Raw genomic sequence first — 16,999 nt, forward strand, 5'->3', positions numbered from 1 at the left:
CCGTAATTGTAAGACAGAATACAACACACGAACAATGAGAAACGCGTCGTTTTTATTTGTGTGGATGTTGTTGTCCACATTTGTTAGAGAGTTATGTGATGTTCTTTCAGGGTCAAGTCGACTAGTTTAACTCGGCCATATCATTAACCACAATTCTTGTGAACCTAAGTTAGTTTACTCCTGGTGTCGGAAATGTCTCATCGTTCATCGGAGGTTCAAGGACTGCCTTTTTCTACTTTTTTTGTGCTGTTGTTTCTTCAACACAGCTTGTTGTTATCAGCTTTTATCCCGAACATTTCTACTATAGTAAGATCTAAGATACTAAACATATGACTGCTTCTGAAGTCATTTTGGAATTTCATTATTTGTATTTTTAATACCTTGGAAATCAAAAGTTAATGACATACATATCGATTTTTCATTACAATGCGTACGAATTTTACTATTTCAGTAAATGTATCATGAACATTTAGGGAAACTTACGTAAAAATAAGGCGTAGATGGTACAAGTCAATTAAATTAGCTGTAAGATGAATTAAAGTTTCCAAAAAGGCAAATATCGTGAAGATATGTTAATGTTTTCCGTAAACTAATAACGAACAACGTTTTAAATAAATGAAACAAACATTCATTACATGGTATAATACGAAACTTTATTTCCCAGTGCACCATCTACCTATCTGTCGCCCATTCATAAGGCAGATACACCCATCTGACATTATTTGTCCATGGTCAACACATCTGTTATATCTGTCTTGACATTCTGATAAATAGATAACGTTGTATCTTAATCGAGTTAATCTAGCTGTGGTTAACATGGGGACATATGAAATTGTGATTATGATGAAAAAAAATGCTGTTACGATTTCGGTAATGTTTCATTTACCAGACAACAATCTACACTATTTCTGTTTTACGAAATGTACGACGAAAAGTTTTTTTTTATATTGCAAAAATAAAATTATAGAGGATGGAGCCCTCAAAATGGTATTTAATGCGAGTTAAAGTAATAGCTTGGAAGCACTAAAAGCCTGATTTCAGTCTGACAGAAAATAACGTCTTTCGGAGCTTTTGATACAAAGTTCGGTATTTTTCTAACTAAAAAGCGTTTATTATATGGTTTTAAATAATTATTTGAATTTAGATACTTTTTTGTTTCTGACATGCTATAAGGGTGTGTATGGCTTCCGACTTTAGCCACGAAGTCCGAACACTAAGTAATACCGGTCTCCCTTATTAGCGACAAACATGATTCTTAGCTGGAGTGCTACTTGATATAATTCTATAGTGCATATAAAGCTTAAAATATTAATATGATGGACATGACATTAAATTTGCTTGTAATTAAAATATTAAATCCTTCATAAATTTCAAGATATGCCCAACGCGAGTGAACGATTGTTTTAACAAAATATTTTTATCTTTTATTTTATTTCATTTTTTTATTATTTCAGTAATAAAACTTACGTCCTTTGACAATTTTTGTTTTCCAACCATTCAAAATATTTCCGTATTGGAAGATCAGACATTTTTTGGTCCAACAATTTTGTTTCCATTCTTGGTTAGGTAGGTAACATACCCCACCTATACTACATCCTGTGCAACCGTCAACTGGATAAATAAGATCGATGAATTTATACCAGTATCTGTATGAATCAAGAATTGGGTGAAAAATGGTACGAAAAACCACCATTTGAAAATTTAATTTGACTTTTTGTACCATCATAATCAAGGAAAAAGGTTTTTCTAAATCACTTTGGTAAATAGAGTCATAATTTCATTGAAATGCACTGGATATGAACATTTTAAGGACAGATAACTCTGTCAAAAAACTCAGAGAAAACATTCTTGAGTGAAATTATATTGTCCAATCATCATAAACATTGTAGAGGACTGAAAATGTGTTTGCTATGACTTGCAGTTCTACAATAAAATTAACACGAAATTTACCTATGGTAATTTTGCAAAAAGAAAGGTTGCTTCCGGAAAAACAATGAGTAAATATTGTTAGACTGGTTCCCGATTGCAATATTCAGTATGTTACACATATACAAATATACTCGTGATAGTGTATTGCTAGTAGCTAATACCTGGAACGTAGTCCCGGGAACCAGGATAAAATATTGTAAGCATTAATTTTATTATACCTCGTTAGAATTGCATTTATTTTCTTCTATTTATGATACTTTTATAAAATACACCTAAAATCTTCCAACGAAATGCATTTAGGTATATACATTAAGCATATATACTCATTCCTGGTATAGCTGAGGCCACAGACAGCACACAAATAAGATGATGAACCAACAGTGTCTTCATCTGTAATGTATTAATATTTCACAGATATGTAAGGCTCGGTCCATTCAATTTAGAGCATTCATATTCTAAAGACTACTATTTTACTGTAAAAATCAACCGTGTCGATGGATCAGAGAAGAGATCCTATTGGTGAAACAATTCTTCCCCTTTCTCTGTTTTGTGTGTTTGTTTTCCATATCTGGTCTTTCCTGTATTACATTCTTTATTCTTTTGATTACCGCTAGAATCTTGGTTCTCTTGATTACTCTTTCCGATGTCCTATTTCGAGCTTTACATTTAAGTTTAATTTGAATAAATTTGTTATGAATTGGATTTTCTTTGTATAAATATTTCGTCAACGATGCCTTTAAAACTAAATTAAGCAAGAGTTCACTTTATTATTTCATTATGCTTACCTATATAAAAAATTTGTAGTTTCTTCTAAATAGATTGATCAAAAGTTTTCATAGTCACTGTGAAGGTTTTATACTCTGTCGTCGGAAATCCTGAGGCAATTGTTTTGTGTTGAAAAATACTTTTTTAATCTCAGCAGCTGTTACAAGTACGTAAAATTCCCCGAATCTATTTTAAACCAGGTCATAACGACAAATTTGCAGCCTTATAAAAATGACAAAAGAAAAACAATTGAAGCGATATGTCAGTAAATAAAGGTTATGGTACCTCGCTTACTTCCCTTATAATAGAATCATGATTCAGTACTGTATTACTTTTTCTAAAAATTGCTAATAATAAATCTTCGTTAGAATGTACTTTATACTTAAATAAAAGGTAACCACTACATTACCGAACTCGTAAAATCTAAAGAAAAGTCAAAAGAACTAGTCTTAAAGGAAAGTCTGTATAATAAATGGCAAAACCGGAAAGTTTGAATCCACCGCAATGGTCGTGACTTGGTCCAGGCATTTAACCAAATAGTTATTAATCTTGCACTTTGTGCCATCCTTTCCTCCTCTTTTTCATTATCTCCGGCCGAATATCGAAGATACACACTGTTTCTATCTTAAATTGTTAATTATGCAAACTACAAAACGCGAATAGTTACATTTTACAGTACTGGTATTTGATTTTATCGTTCCTGTTCTATGAGAATTCTCCTTTCTTGTGCTTGTTGTTTCAGTCCCTTATATATGGGCAATGCAAGACCCCTTTTCTATTGTTTAAATTTGCGGACCCTATTGTATGATTCTATGGCATTGCTTTTTGTGATTTCATATATAAATAAAACGCGAATGAATATGGTGAATATGTCAAAGAAATAATAACCTCCCCGAGATGAAAAATGTTAGCTCAAGGCCACCCATGGGTCGTCATTTAAACGACGAACAAACCCTCACAAAACAGGGTAGGCTGCAGCTGATAATTTATGTCTAATTTACGTTAAAAATACTCTAGTCAACATTTATAATGGCTATGATTATTCTTATGGTACAAAAATATATAGTTAGTTTAAGAGAGAATTAACCAGAAATATAGTGAGCAAGCTCATAAGGAGAATAACACCGCTGTATATGCTGTTAAATACATAACCTTTAATTCTATTATCTCACCTTTGAGTGTTTCGAGATCAGTTTTATTTTTTCATACATATCTACATATAATGTCTAACCTTCATTAACTTCATTTAGCGGTTTTGGATGAATTGTCCTTACCAGTAAAGTAGAACGACGAACGGATAGACAGACAGACAGACAGACAGTTGGGTGGATTCATCTGTATCCCAAAACTCTGTTTGCAGGGGAATTATAAATGATTCAAGTTTAACTATATCATATTTATTTGGAAAAATTTGAGAAACAAGTATTAATCACAACACCAAAAACAACACTGAAATAGTAGCCAGAATACGTGTTGTCACAGTATGTGAAACACCGTCAAGAACATCAATAGGATACATGGTATCACAGTATGTGAAACACCATTGTAACCTTCAATTCTAATGACAGGTGAACTTCCTTCTTTGTATTTTTTGTCTGCATCTGAAAATATCAAAAAAACTATATTACATTTTTTCGAGATATCATACTAGTACATCTTCTTACAACACATAGCCGCACAGGATTGTACATATTATTTGCCAAGTATATGAATGAAATATTGATGTCTTCTTTTGATCAATGCTTCTTTTTATTTACAAAAGATATTTTAAAATGGAAGCGTTATTAAATGCCCTCCAACTGTAAGGGTATTTAAAGTTCTTTGATTTCAATTAAAAAGGTAAACTCAATTACTTCAAATCCATTCTTAGATATTGATTTTCTTTCAATTTATATATTTATATACTAAAATGCTGACAAATAAACCAAGGTGACATTTAAAAACGATATTTTATTGATCAACATTACATCCATCTAAAAAGGGCTACTCCTTGATTCACGTACAGAGCATATCAAAATTTGCAATATTGTGATTAGTATTTGAGTGTTTATTTAATATGATAATTTTTTCACCAATGTGACATTTGATATGACGAGTTATTTACAAATCTGACATTTGATACAAAAAAAATAGTCAACAATATTATTGCATTTGATATGACGATGTAATAACAAATGTGACATTTGACATGACGAGTTATTCACCAATGTGACATTTGATATGACGAGTTATTTACCAATGTGATATTTAAATGATTTATTCTATATTACAATGTAGGCTCGATACTTACACGGGCATACATGACAAGTTTTAGGGCAGTCGAATGGCATATTACCCAGCCTCAGACAATCTGCCTGTTTGAATCCATCTTGTGTACCACAGAAAAACTTCTCTTTTATGTCTGTTTTACATACAACTAAATTCAAAATGATTGTCAATAATCAGTCTTAAAATAAAACAAGTCAGAAAACATCTAAATTGTTTTCCACATCACAAAATGATGGTAAAATTCACAATAAATATTTTAATTACCGATAATCTTTTTCTGAGTTAAAAGATATCATACAGAAGTATTATTTTGCACTCGCAAGCTTGCGCAATATGACGTCTGCTTTGGACATTATTCACCAATGTAAATGCAATAACCTTCTAATACATACTTTAATTATTTCCAAAAAGATCATTGACTGCAGTTTGAATAATATTGTTTATATCAATTAACTATTATATGTAAGCTAGAGAAATATAACTTAATCTCATATTGTGTAGGTTACATATCTAAGTAGTTATTCAACACAAAGAAATGCATAATTTATTCTTACGTAAACAGCCATCAGAATCAGGCGTCAAGAAATTAAGGCTATGGCCATCAATATCTTTGTTACAAACACAGCTACATGAAGTGGGATCAAGTTGACTGCCTCCTTCACAGATTTTATTCTTGCAGTCTGCAATTTTACAGAAAATGTACTCCAAAATTAATACATTTGTATATGTATTCGTTCTTGCCAACGTTATTTTGATTGAAATGATCCACTCAGTTTTCATTGACTAAAACCGCATATGTTGGATATATCATCTGATTTTGTATTCTCGTGCCTAAGAACATTTTATTGAACTTACTAGTTCTCTACATGCAGAGATAATAATTTAATGTCCGTTACATTATAACCCTTTTTACCTAAAATAGTAGCAAAAACCTATATCACAAGTTGATTCATTTTTAATTTCCGCTGAAATGTAAGACAGATTAATCATTAAATGACAATGATCACAATGAACTAAATAATAAACTTAAGAACTTTAGAATAGTCTTCCATGTAATGTCAATGACGCTGAATGTGTTTTTTGTTGTTGTTGTTGTTTTTTGGCCCGCTGCACCCTGTCCTGTGGTGTGAGGGTTTTCTAGTCATTCGCTGAAGACCCATTGGCGGACGAGGTCTTGCATTTTTTTTATCTCGGTGGGGTTGTTGTCTTTTTCATAAATTCACCATATCCATTATCGTTATATAATCTTGTCTAGGAAATCTTTCAAATAATAGAGAATTTGCATTTTGAAATGTATCAGATATACACTTGCGGAAAGTCTTCCAAATGAAAATTGGTTTTACGCTCAGTCAGAATTTAGCTCGCGTGATATTATGTTAACTTATATATGTGACTTCTCTTAATCTTACAGGCATTTGTAGATTTGGCTTACCTATCAGTTTTGAAGACTTCCCTTCAATAGAAAATGGCTTTCCTAAGTTACCATTACTGTTACCTCTATAATGCAAAATTTAATCGGTAAGTTTTTGTCTAAATTATAACCAGAAAGTGTAACCGTTCTTCTTCCTTACAAAACATAATGTTTGAGAATTATTTATTGATTTGTTGCTTAACTTGAAATAATTGGTAGCGAAAGAAGAAAATACAATCATTTTCAATTTTAGTCATTATTTGAACTGTTATTAAGACCATTTCCCTTGAATATATAATAAATAATGGCCTGCTCTGCATCCATCCAAAATTAAAACAGTGAATTTCAATTACGTAGGAATGGTAAATCTAATGCGTAAAAACCACTTGCAGCATAATAGCCTCTTTTATCGAATTCTATACTAATAATGAAGATGTAAACAAAGACGTCTAACCCTGTGACAATACCACACTGGGAACTAGAGCGGGTCAAGGCCCGATGTAAACAAAGACGTCTAACCCTGTGACAATACCACACTAAGAACTAGAGCGGGTCAAGGCCCGATGTAAACAAAGACGTCTAACCCTGTGACAATACCACACTGGGAACTAGAGCGGGTCAAGGCCCGATGTAAACAAAGACGTCTAACCATGTGACAATACCACACTGGGAACTAGAGCGGGTCAAGGCCCGATGTAAACAAAGACGTCTAACCCTGTGACAATACCACACTGGGAACTAGAGCGGGTCAAGGCCCGATGTAAACAAAGACGTCTAACCCTGTGACAATACCACACTAAGAACTAGAGCGGGTCAAGGCCCGATGTAAACAAAGACGTCTAACCCTGTGACAATACCACACTAAGAACTAGAGCGGGTCAAGGCCCGATGTAAACAAAGACGTCTAACCCTGTGACAATACCACACTAAGAACTAGAGCGGGTCAAGGCCGGATGTAAACAAAGACGTCTAACCCTGTGACAATACCACACTAAGAACTAGAGCGGGTCAAGGCCCGATGTAAACAAAGACGTCTAACCCTGTGACAATACCACACTGGGAACTAGAGCGGGTCAAGGCCCGATGTAAACAAAGACGTCTAACCCTGTGACAATACCACACTGGGAACTAGAGCGGGTCAAGGCCCGATGTAAACAAAGACGTCTAACCCTGTGACAATACCACACTAAGAACTAGAGCGGGTCAAGGCCCGATGGAGTGGGTTTGCTTCCTAATTTTCCGCTGAAAATGATAGAATTGAAAGGAAATCACTGACGCATGACCCACTTAAATCTATTAGTTATTACATGAATTGACGAGATGGTTGATATTGAATAGAATGTTCATATGACTATGAATTATAAGTGAATGTTATATATCAACAAAAATACCGAAGTCATTTCCATTTACCCCAAACACTTGTCCTGAACTTGAAAACAGACCAAAGACGAACTACATACATAACTGAGCGACCAGAATAAAATACAATCACATATAAACAAATGAAAGCAAAACAACAATACATTTGTCATCAAACCGTCATTAGCTTTTTTAGTACAAAATTGAAAAAAAAAAAAAAACAAAACAAAACAAAAATAATAATAATAAAACAAACCAAAACAAAACAAAGCAAATGCTCCACTTTCAACCAGTATTAATCTTGAATAGAGAGCCTACATCATTCGTAATTTAATGTTTCTGCCTAAAAAGCTCTGTAACTGCAGTGAATGATGTCTTGTTGGGTTACTTTAACTTTTTTGAAAAAATAATAACCGGTGTGAACCTACACATGTATCTAAATACTTCAAACCAATATAAAAACACTATTTCATTCTTGTAAACCATTTTAAGGAATTTCTCCCGTGAAAAAATCCAGAATTCTTTTCAACAAATATAACGCTCGAAGAAGATACTACACTGAAAAATTCATATTGCCAAATCAGCTACATGTATGTTTTCAAATTCAAAGTTATCGTTTTTATGCATAACTAGTACTCCAGCGAAATACTTCCAGACCTTTCTATACGTTTACATATCTTCCCTGTATCAATTTGATCCGATGGAGCAGTGTAGCGAATAGAGTCGTCACATTCTGAGACGTTATATATATATATATATATATATATATATATATATATATATATATATAGAAGGGCCTGAAAAATTCCCGACGATGTTAGAACTGTCAAATTTGCGATGCAAATTTTTGGTCCTTCCCTCCGCGGGACTCGAACTCGTACCGCTGTGACATCTATGGCAACACCGCCTGCATAATGTTCAGCGCCCAAGACCACTCAATCCCATAAACATTGAAACTTTTTTCAGATGCAATCAACTCTTACTTTAATGTTCAATACTCTGTACACTCCAGTTGTTACACCTAAATATCTAAATATTTCTTTTACAAATGCATCTTACAAACATCAATTATTCACTGATACAAAGATATTTATATCGTTTACAGACTTATTATTTTTCTCTTATGAGGCTGACATAGCTGATCAGAAAGAAAGAACATTGTAGCTAGATCCTTTAATCTTAGTTTCCGCTGAGACATATTATCGTTATACAATCCGAGATTTGGGGATTTTATACATTGCGTCTACCCCAAAGAACTTGAAATAAAGGATATTACAGACACTGAGAAGTCATTCTCATATCTTGACTTATACTTAGGGTTGATGGTGATTGAAAACTCTTGACCATACTTACGACAAACGTGATGACTTTTCATTCACATTTATACATACAACTTTCCTTTCATTTGTGGCAACATGCCTTCAGCACCTGACTTTGGAGTTGTCATATCACAACTTAGACTTTATGCCAGAGCTTGCTGTAACTACGCAGATTGATGTCATCGCTACAGAAGTTTTATGGTCGTCATTATGAACTCGTGGATCGTTACGGTTTATCTATCAGCACTATGAAAACTGATTTTTCAACGTATCATAGTTTTCGTTTCCTCTGTTATCTATCCCGGACTTGACTTTTTATGAACAACTCGGCGGATGTTTCTAGAAAAGCAGGGGACGCTTACCCTACCGGTGTACCTGGTCCATGCTCCCAGTTTGTAGTGGAGTCCGAGTTGCTCATTTGCTTTTGCTACTTTGTATGTCTTATTTTGGTCATTTTATGTTCTTAGTTGTGTGTGTCTGTTTTTCATGTCTGGTCTTTGTCACTAAATTACATTGTTTTGATTACCGCTAGAATCTTGGTTCCCTTGATTCCTCTTTGAATTAAAGAAGGGATTTTATAGTATTAAATTTAATGTGCATTTTACTTCACACTTTAACAATAAAATAAATATATTTTAATTGTAGGATTACGTTTAAGAAGATAAGTGACTGACGACTACGGAAATCATTCTTAAATTGTTCTTACCGTCAAGCATCTAAAAAAATTCTATCAAACGTTGCCACGTACAGCGTGTGATCAGACAACACTTTATCAAGAAAAACGAATTTACTCAAATAAAAAAGACATTCTGAAACTTCCAACTTTTATCATTCTGTCATCTTCATGATCGAAGTCGAGGATGATCAAGCAGAAGAAGTCAGACTTGTGTGAACACAAACTATTACATATCATATATTATATTTCTGAATTTTTTTTCGAAACACAAAATTCTAAACATCTTAAACACTCAAGTTTCAGTATCTGTATTAAACATGATGTTACAATACTGTTACTCCTTTAACATTCTCTAGTAAAAACTTATGCGTGCAGGTGATGGTGTTCTATTTCGATGTTATTCAGTTTTGAGTGCTTCTTGTATAAAACTATAACTTTTGATTTGAGAACGTCATTCGTATGTGGTTCTTATGCTTGCTGCTTTAAAACAAGGTTACAGCATACTGATATTTGTTATATATATTTTATTGATAGTTTTGTATTTTGTGACCACGACAATACAAAAATAACTTTTTAACCTACTAGTAGTAATTGATATGCAAATGACTAGAACTAGAAAATTAATAGTTAAGTAGCTTAAATAAGTATTCCATACATGTTGTACGAAGGAAACGTGATTTCCTGTGATTCGTAAATTATCGGAACAAAAAATCCTCATGCGGTTTTTAGTTGGATATTGTTTAACACAAAAATAACACAAAATCCAGTAATTATATAGCAAATATCGTGGTACGAATTCAAACCTCAGATAGATGGCAAGTCTAGATAATCTTTTTGCTATTTTATAATCCAATAAAAGGAGGACTTAGAATTTTGTAAAATTAAAATTAGTGATCAAAATGTGTTTTTTATATCCATATAAAACTGGTAATTACTATTCATAATGATTTGCAAAGAACTAATAAATACACTGACACCATAGCCTTTACAACTTCATTTCTGAATTGCTCCAAAAATGATGTAAACATTAAAATGTAAAATTGAGAAACAATTTCTCATTGTCCTTTTTCTGTTAGATATCAATAAACACTTTTTACAAGTTGTGCGAGGAAATGAAGAAATATATTGTTTGTTACGATTTCACGACAAAAAGTTTAAACTTAGCATTCATTAAGACCACATTTGAAATTTGCAAATGTTATATTTTTTTTTTTAATTGGCTAATTTTTACCGGGGGTAGGGACAGTAATTTAAAACAAAACAAATAAATAAATAAATAAATAAATAAATAAATAAAAATTATGAAAAAAAATATAAATTATGAAAGTAGCCATAGTTTAGTAGCTAAAATCATAGTCCTATAAATTCCGCGAGAGGGGTCACTGTTATCCCTTGTGACCAATGAACTATATTGACATATTCTGGCGATAGTTAGCTTAACATCTCACCCTGGTGCATAATTACACACATAGAAATGATATCCACCACATAAAGCATGGCCACAACCAAGGATATAGGACGTAGCCCATGTCAACTGTAATTATAAAACAACATATTATATCATACATTCTTGATCCTGTGTACGTTTGATGAATGTTTAAAACATTGCTGTGTGGATTCTTTATTGATCATCTTTATCATTTAAGAGAAATTCTATATCAAAACAGCGCAATTTCCACAGTCAATACTGCAGGTACTGAATAAGCTTCATGACTTATTTGTATAGTTTTTAAAACTAATATTTTATGCAATCCCTTCTGTAGAAGTTGAAGTGACGTCATGTCCATTTTTTAATGAATGCCATTAGTGATACGCTGTGTGATAAAAATTTATAAAGCAGAATTGTTAGCTTAAAAGGAAATACCACCTTGTATTTTGTTAGGCTCTTATGAAAAATCATGCACATGTAACCCAAAATAAATAATCTTAATGCGAAAATGCGATTTTGTAAAATGCACAAGGTTATGCAAAATTCAAAATCTTTGTTATATATGTGAATAGCCACCTTGCAAAACTCTTCTATCTACAGGAATCGATAGTGCTGACCATACGGAGACTTTATTGATTTTTACCGATAGTTTCCGATTAGCTTGTGACGTCAGTTAGTCGGCTTGTTACTGATACAAGTACTACATATCCATACATAAACAAAGTATATCCCCTAAATATTATTACAATCCTGCTTTTCTAATCCCATAACATGCTGTCTTGTCAAGCTTATGATTGCACAAATGATAAAATAGAGAAATATTGAAACAGTTTATTTGAGCGGCAACACGAACACTCTTCGGAAGTAGCCATAAAATTTTCCTCCGACATACTACGTCTTCTAGCAACAAATACCATCGTTGGTCAATGGTTTCTGAAATTTCCTGACGTGTTGTGCTTTAAACCCTTCTTCTGTGTATTTTGGATTGAAATCATGGGGGTAAAGTCCCAAATTTGCACTTTCTCCGGACATCGTAATCAACTACCTATTTACTTTTACTTTACAAACCGACTTCGCGACGTCACAGCTCAACCACAAGCGCAGAAAATTCAAATTTCCTAATTATGAATCGCAATTAATTAAATAAGAAAAAAAAATTTTCAGTTGACTTTTCATGAACATTTAACATATCAATTTCAATATACATGGCTTGCACAATAACATACTGGTAGTCTTCTCTATAAATAAACAAGGATTATTCGTTTGCAATCATAACAAATAAAATTCTTGTACAAGAAATCCGTACTTGCGTGAAATGTCCAACTTTTTCCAAATCATTATTTCCACCATATGTAAAATCTTTGGATTCATTATAAAACAGCTGGACTACTGCGTCCCATGTCATTTTGTATGGACTTGTAGCGATGTTTTGACCAACATTAAAACGACCTGAATATTCATAATCACGATTGTAGAGTAAAGATGAAAGAATGAAAGTGACATTTTTTATAACAAAAGTTATAACCATAAAGATAGCGGAATGGACATCCTTCTCTTATGTAAGAAAGGTATCCTCAGCCTTGGACACTAAAATTACAACATTTTGATAGTCAATGATAAAAGTTCGACAAAAACTGAATTCCTGCAGATTAGTACATATCTGAGATAATCATGGTGACAACGAATTAAATACTTTAATTGATGCAAAATAAACGGTGCGGAGTATCTCGTTTCCGAATTTCTCAAGTCATGACAACTTATGACCCAGTTTGTCATAACCTTCGACGGCAGTGACGCGCGATTGAAGATTTCACCAATGCTTAAACAAGCAATATACCTGGAATAAGTCTTTGGTAATTCTTGTCATGCTTTGTAAGGCAATGATCAGCCCATTTCTGTGCAATTAAAGCCACCTCGTCATCCCAGATCATTTTCAGAATGTTGCTACCGTTATACCTTCTGGCTGCTTCATGTCTGTATTTGTTGTGGGCATTGAGTGCTTCATGTTTATTAATGGGGCCTGAATTTATATATTACTTTTATTAAAAACTATCATTTTAACATTATTAAAATCATTGTTACATTTTAAATTATGCTCCATTGTTGACATTTTATCGCACTGTTAAAAAACACTGTAAGCTGACCAATTTCCGGTTCTAAAATATTACTTTTAACAAAATATATCCACGACCCGTCTCTTTGAATAATATCTTTTCAATCGACAAATATGTAATATTAGATGGGTAAAATAATTATTACCTTTTTATGAGAGGTCTTCGATAATTTTCCATTGACCTGTGTATATAACCCGAAAGCACATTTTTGTATAGTTTGTATATTTTTCATGTCTTCTCTCAACATCGAAACAAAATGTGAGGACTTACTTGTATTGGATTCCCAAACTTCATAAGAATCCATACAAAGAAATGTATATACATGTAGCAGGATCTTCACGAAGAAAATGTCTATTTATTTTACAAAGATATTGTCCTCAGTGATAGATGAACAGTAACCTAGTTGCAATAGCACCTAATCGTGTAGTGGCAATAATCATATGTGGATTTTTAACAATTCTAAAGATTTACTTCAGAACATAAAATCCTGCAGCATTTCGACAATAAATTCCCTCCAAACTTTTGACTGCTCAACTCATCACACTACGTCACCACATGATAAATTGAAATCATGTTTGAAAGGACTTTTTTGTAAATCTTTTGCTGTTTTGAAAAATTAGAAAATTCGAAAAAAAGTTACAAATCCACATATTTTTCTAAAATATCACAGAAAGACAAAGTGTGCTGCACAGAAAAACAGTATTGCGATATGCTTGATTTCCTCATCGATTACATATTTGGTCACATTTCAAGGAGTCATTTTTCAACAACAAGTTTGCATTCCAATGGGCTCTAACTATGCTCCGTGCTCTTCTCCTAGCCGAATTGTTTTCATATTAAAACGAGACTGAATTTCTTCAGGACCTCGTAAAAATAAAAAATTAAAAGGTGCTGCATGTAAATACTCTATCTTTACATACAGATATATTGATGATGTCGTGTCCATCAACAACCACCCTACTTTTGGTAAATGGTTAGAGTCAATACATCCACGAGCGCTGTGCAGCAATATACCTTTATCTCCTGCATATTTTGTTTATATTTCACAATTGATTCGTACTAACTACTTTGATTTCCTTGAACGCCATAAATACCTGCAAAACAGACTCCTGAATCAGGGGTATGAGAAATTGGGTCTTAAAATGTCTCTTACCAAATTCTTTTTTAGATATCGGTTGAAAATACACAGTTTCCTTCAAAATAATGAGTCTTGCTGTTATCCTTACTTTTATTTTTTTACACCACAACCGTGAACTTGTCGACCTTACAGTGTCATTGTTCTTTTCAAGATGGTGAAGTTACTCCATTCATAACCTCAGGTGCATGTTTTCTCTGTTCTTTTTAAAATTAACTTATTCTTTTTGAGAACGCGGCTTCCTATACTATAGAACCTTATCACATGATTTCTTTTTGTTTTCTGAGTCGTCGTGATTCTCATATAAGTTTTTAGTGTCATGTCTGTCCTTTTAAATATATGTTTTTGATTTCACTTAAGTCATATTTTAGAAAATATTACCTGAATCTCTGACATCTTTAGATCGTTGTAAACAAGCAGAATGGTGGGGAAATATTTTGTATTTGTCCTTGCAATCAGCAGTACCTAATAAAATAAATATCAGGTTTTTTTTTTATAGATTTCTGTAGATATCTTTGAACCATGTCTTATTTAATAATCTTTTGTATACTTAAACTACTGCTGCTGATGGATATTCGTATTACACTTATTTAATGTTTTTTTACTGTAGTTCCTTACCACGACATCTGAATCTGGTATAAAATTACTCGTTCACTTGATTGTGTCTATTCATCGGGATGCCATACGTGCTGTAATATTTTTGTTTATTGCTTATTACTTATATATACTTATATATTTATATATAAATCTAACTAGAAATGCGAAAAGATACTTATGGCAAATTGTTACAACAATGCACAAAAACATCGACTTACTTTGTCTGAATAACAACATCTTGCACAAAACAAAAAGAAACAAATTCCCGATACACATCATCGTCCAAACAGTTGCTAGGACGGGCTTAATGGCAATGCGTTCCTAAAAGCTTCACTTACCTAATTTAGATCAATCTTACATTTCAATTTCATTAAACAGTCTTTATTATCACCCATATTAAGGTAACATTGTGCCCTTATCTATCAATTCAGAAGTTTTGATAAATTGAAAAAAAATTGAGTTGATTTAAGCACGTATTTTTGAACGTACTTAGGAACGAAATATCAGACTTCATAGAGCTGAATACAAAATGACATATATCATTTAAACATTTGAATCATCTGTTCCGTTACCCTACATTCACATTTGAGAATAATTTTGCATATATGCATATAATTAAACATTTCTTGACAGAGTGTTATTTGAACAGATCAGTTTTTAGAGAGTATATCTCATTGATTTTGCCCCGTGCTGGTGCGGGTGTCAAAAGAATAGGCCTGCAGAAGCGCTAAGCCTGTCGTAAATGGCGACTAAATAGTGCTAAGAAACCTAGTCGGGGCTAGGCGCTCTGCCCACAGAGCACCTGGGATATGTGCCGCAGGTGGTGGAATGGGTTACCCCTGGCGTGTTACATTCTGTGGTAGTCAGGCAATAGTACGGAAAACCTTACCGCAAGCCATAGTGGTGCACCGTGTTGGGAAAGATGCCACGTTTCTCGCACATCAAAGAACTCTGCTTTGGTATTCGATAGGAGTAGGAACCTTTGCGCTCCGCCACAGGAGGCTAAATTTCTCGACCCTACCCATCCCCCTTTTACTTTGTGGCAATCAAAATTTGTCGACCCTATTATCCTTGTGTCCCATCCCTTTTTCATTTCATCATTATCATTTCATGTTCATTTTATCATCATTTTCATGTTCATCGCCTGAATATAGCTGAAATATTGCTGCTCGGGCGTTAAACACCAATCATCAATCAATCAATCAATCAATCAATCAATCAATCAATCATTATTTTCACTGTATACATTTTAAACTAATTAAAGCCACAACATGTACCATTCATAAATTCTACAAAGAGTGAGGTAACTGCAGAACATCATAAATTATGCTTCGTTGTATACTAATACCGTTTACAAGACCATTCTAACTTTAAACTGAATATCAAAACTTCATTAAACCCGTTCAAATCACTTTTCTCTCATCTTCTAGCATATTCTTCCACGAATATGTCTAATGAACCTCTTTTTACTACTATATGAAACTTGATAATCAAGTATTAAATGCATGTTATGAAAATAATGGAATAAACTATTTTAGGAGTGTTAAAAATCACTTGTGATATTGTGTCGACTTTATAACTTTCAAGATTCGCTTGATTCATTTGATAGCTAAGACTTTTTGTGTCCTGTATATAACGCTTCTACAAAAACTAAATAAAGAAAAGCTGTCAGATTTAATTAAACGGTCCTTTGATAAATCTGTTTGTAAATTCATTTCTTATAATGACTACAATGTGTTTTGCACTGATTTAAGACGAAATAAATGCATTACTTAGACATATTTAGATTTGATCAAATCTAACAATAATAGTACTCGAACACCTTTTCTTGATTTAGATATTACACTAGAAATACTAAAATTATGACAAAAAAGACGAATTCGTGATGTTCTGAGCTAGCTTTCGGGAACTCAAAGCAGTTGTAAGTGAACATCTTGTTTTCTCTACATGTATATGGTGTACTAGGATGTTGAGATATTTTATGGAGAGAATCGGAT

The 16,999-nt window shown here is 33.0% G+C and overlaps 1 protein-coding gene and 1 long non-coding RNA gene across 2 annotated transcripts; both read right to left on the reverse strand.

The window, feature by feature from the left end:
* Positions 1–646: 646 nt before the first annotated feature.
* Positions 647–2,747, reverse strand: LOC148616383 (uncharacterized). The gene is made up of 4 exons (XR_015921911.1): positions 2,715–2,747; positions 2,253–2,319; positions 1,468–1,611; positions 647–763 (listed from the first exon to the last, which is right to left on the reverse strand). It is a non-coding gene; the product is annotated as an uncharacterized LOC148616383 (long non-coding RNA).
* Positions 2,748–4,156: 1,409 nt separating this feature from the next.
* Positions 4,157–15,239, reverse strand: LOC148616384 (cysteine-rich venom protein-like). Its single transcript, XM_088585070.1, has 9 exons — positions 15,221–15,239; positions 14,787–14,870; positions 12,994–13,176; positions 12,463–12,605; positions 11,176–11,261; positions 6,395–6,459; positions 5,517–5,642; positions 4,985–5,110; positions 4,157–4,295 (listed from the first exon to the last, which is right to left on the reverse strand). The coding sequence occupies exons 1-9, from the start codon at positions 15,237–15,239 to the stop codon at positions 4,171–4,173; spliced, it is 957 nt and encodes a 318-aa protein (XP_088441196.1). The 3' UTR covers positions 4,157–4,170.
* Between the last annotated feature and the right edge of the window lie 1,760 nt (positions 15,240–16,999).

Source organism: Perna viridis, chromosome 5 (genome assembly GCF_037379345.1).
Source record: "Perna viridis isolate PV_CMFRI_1.1 ecotype Kerala chromosome 5, ASM3737934v1, whole genome shotgun sequence".
In the NCBI taxonomy this organism is placed as follows: Eukaryota; Metazoa; Mollusca; class Bivalvia; order Mytilida; family Mytilidae; genus Perna; species Perna viridis.

What these genes read in the sequence shown, in the direction of transcription:
- LOC148616384 (XM_088585070.1), bottom strand. An exon ending in TAAAGATGTCAGAGATTCAG is followed by an intron (nt 13,177 to 14,786) that starts GTAATATTTTCT and finishes ATATAAATTCAG; the next exon opens with GCCCCATTAATAAACATGAA. An exon ending in AACTTGTCATGTATGCCCGT is followed by an intron (nt 4,296 to 4,984) that starts GTAAGTATCGAG and finishes TGATATTTTCAG; the next exon opens with ATGCAGACAAAAAATACAAA.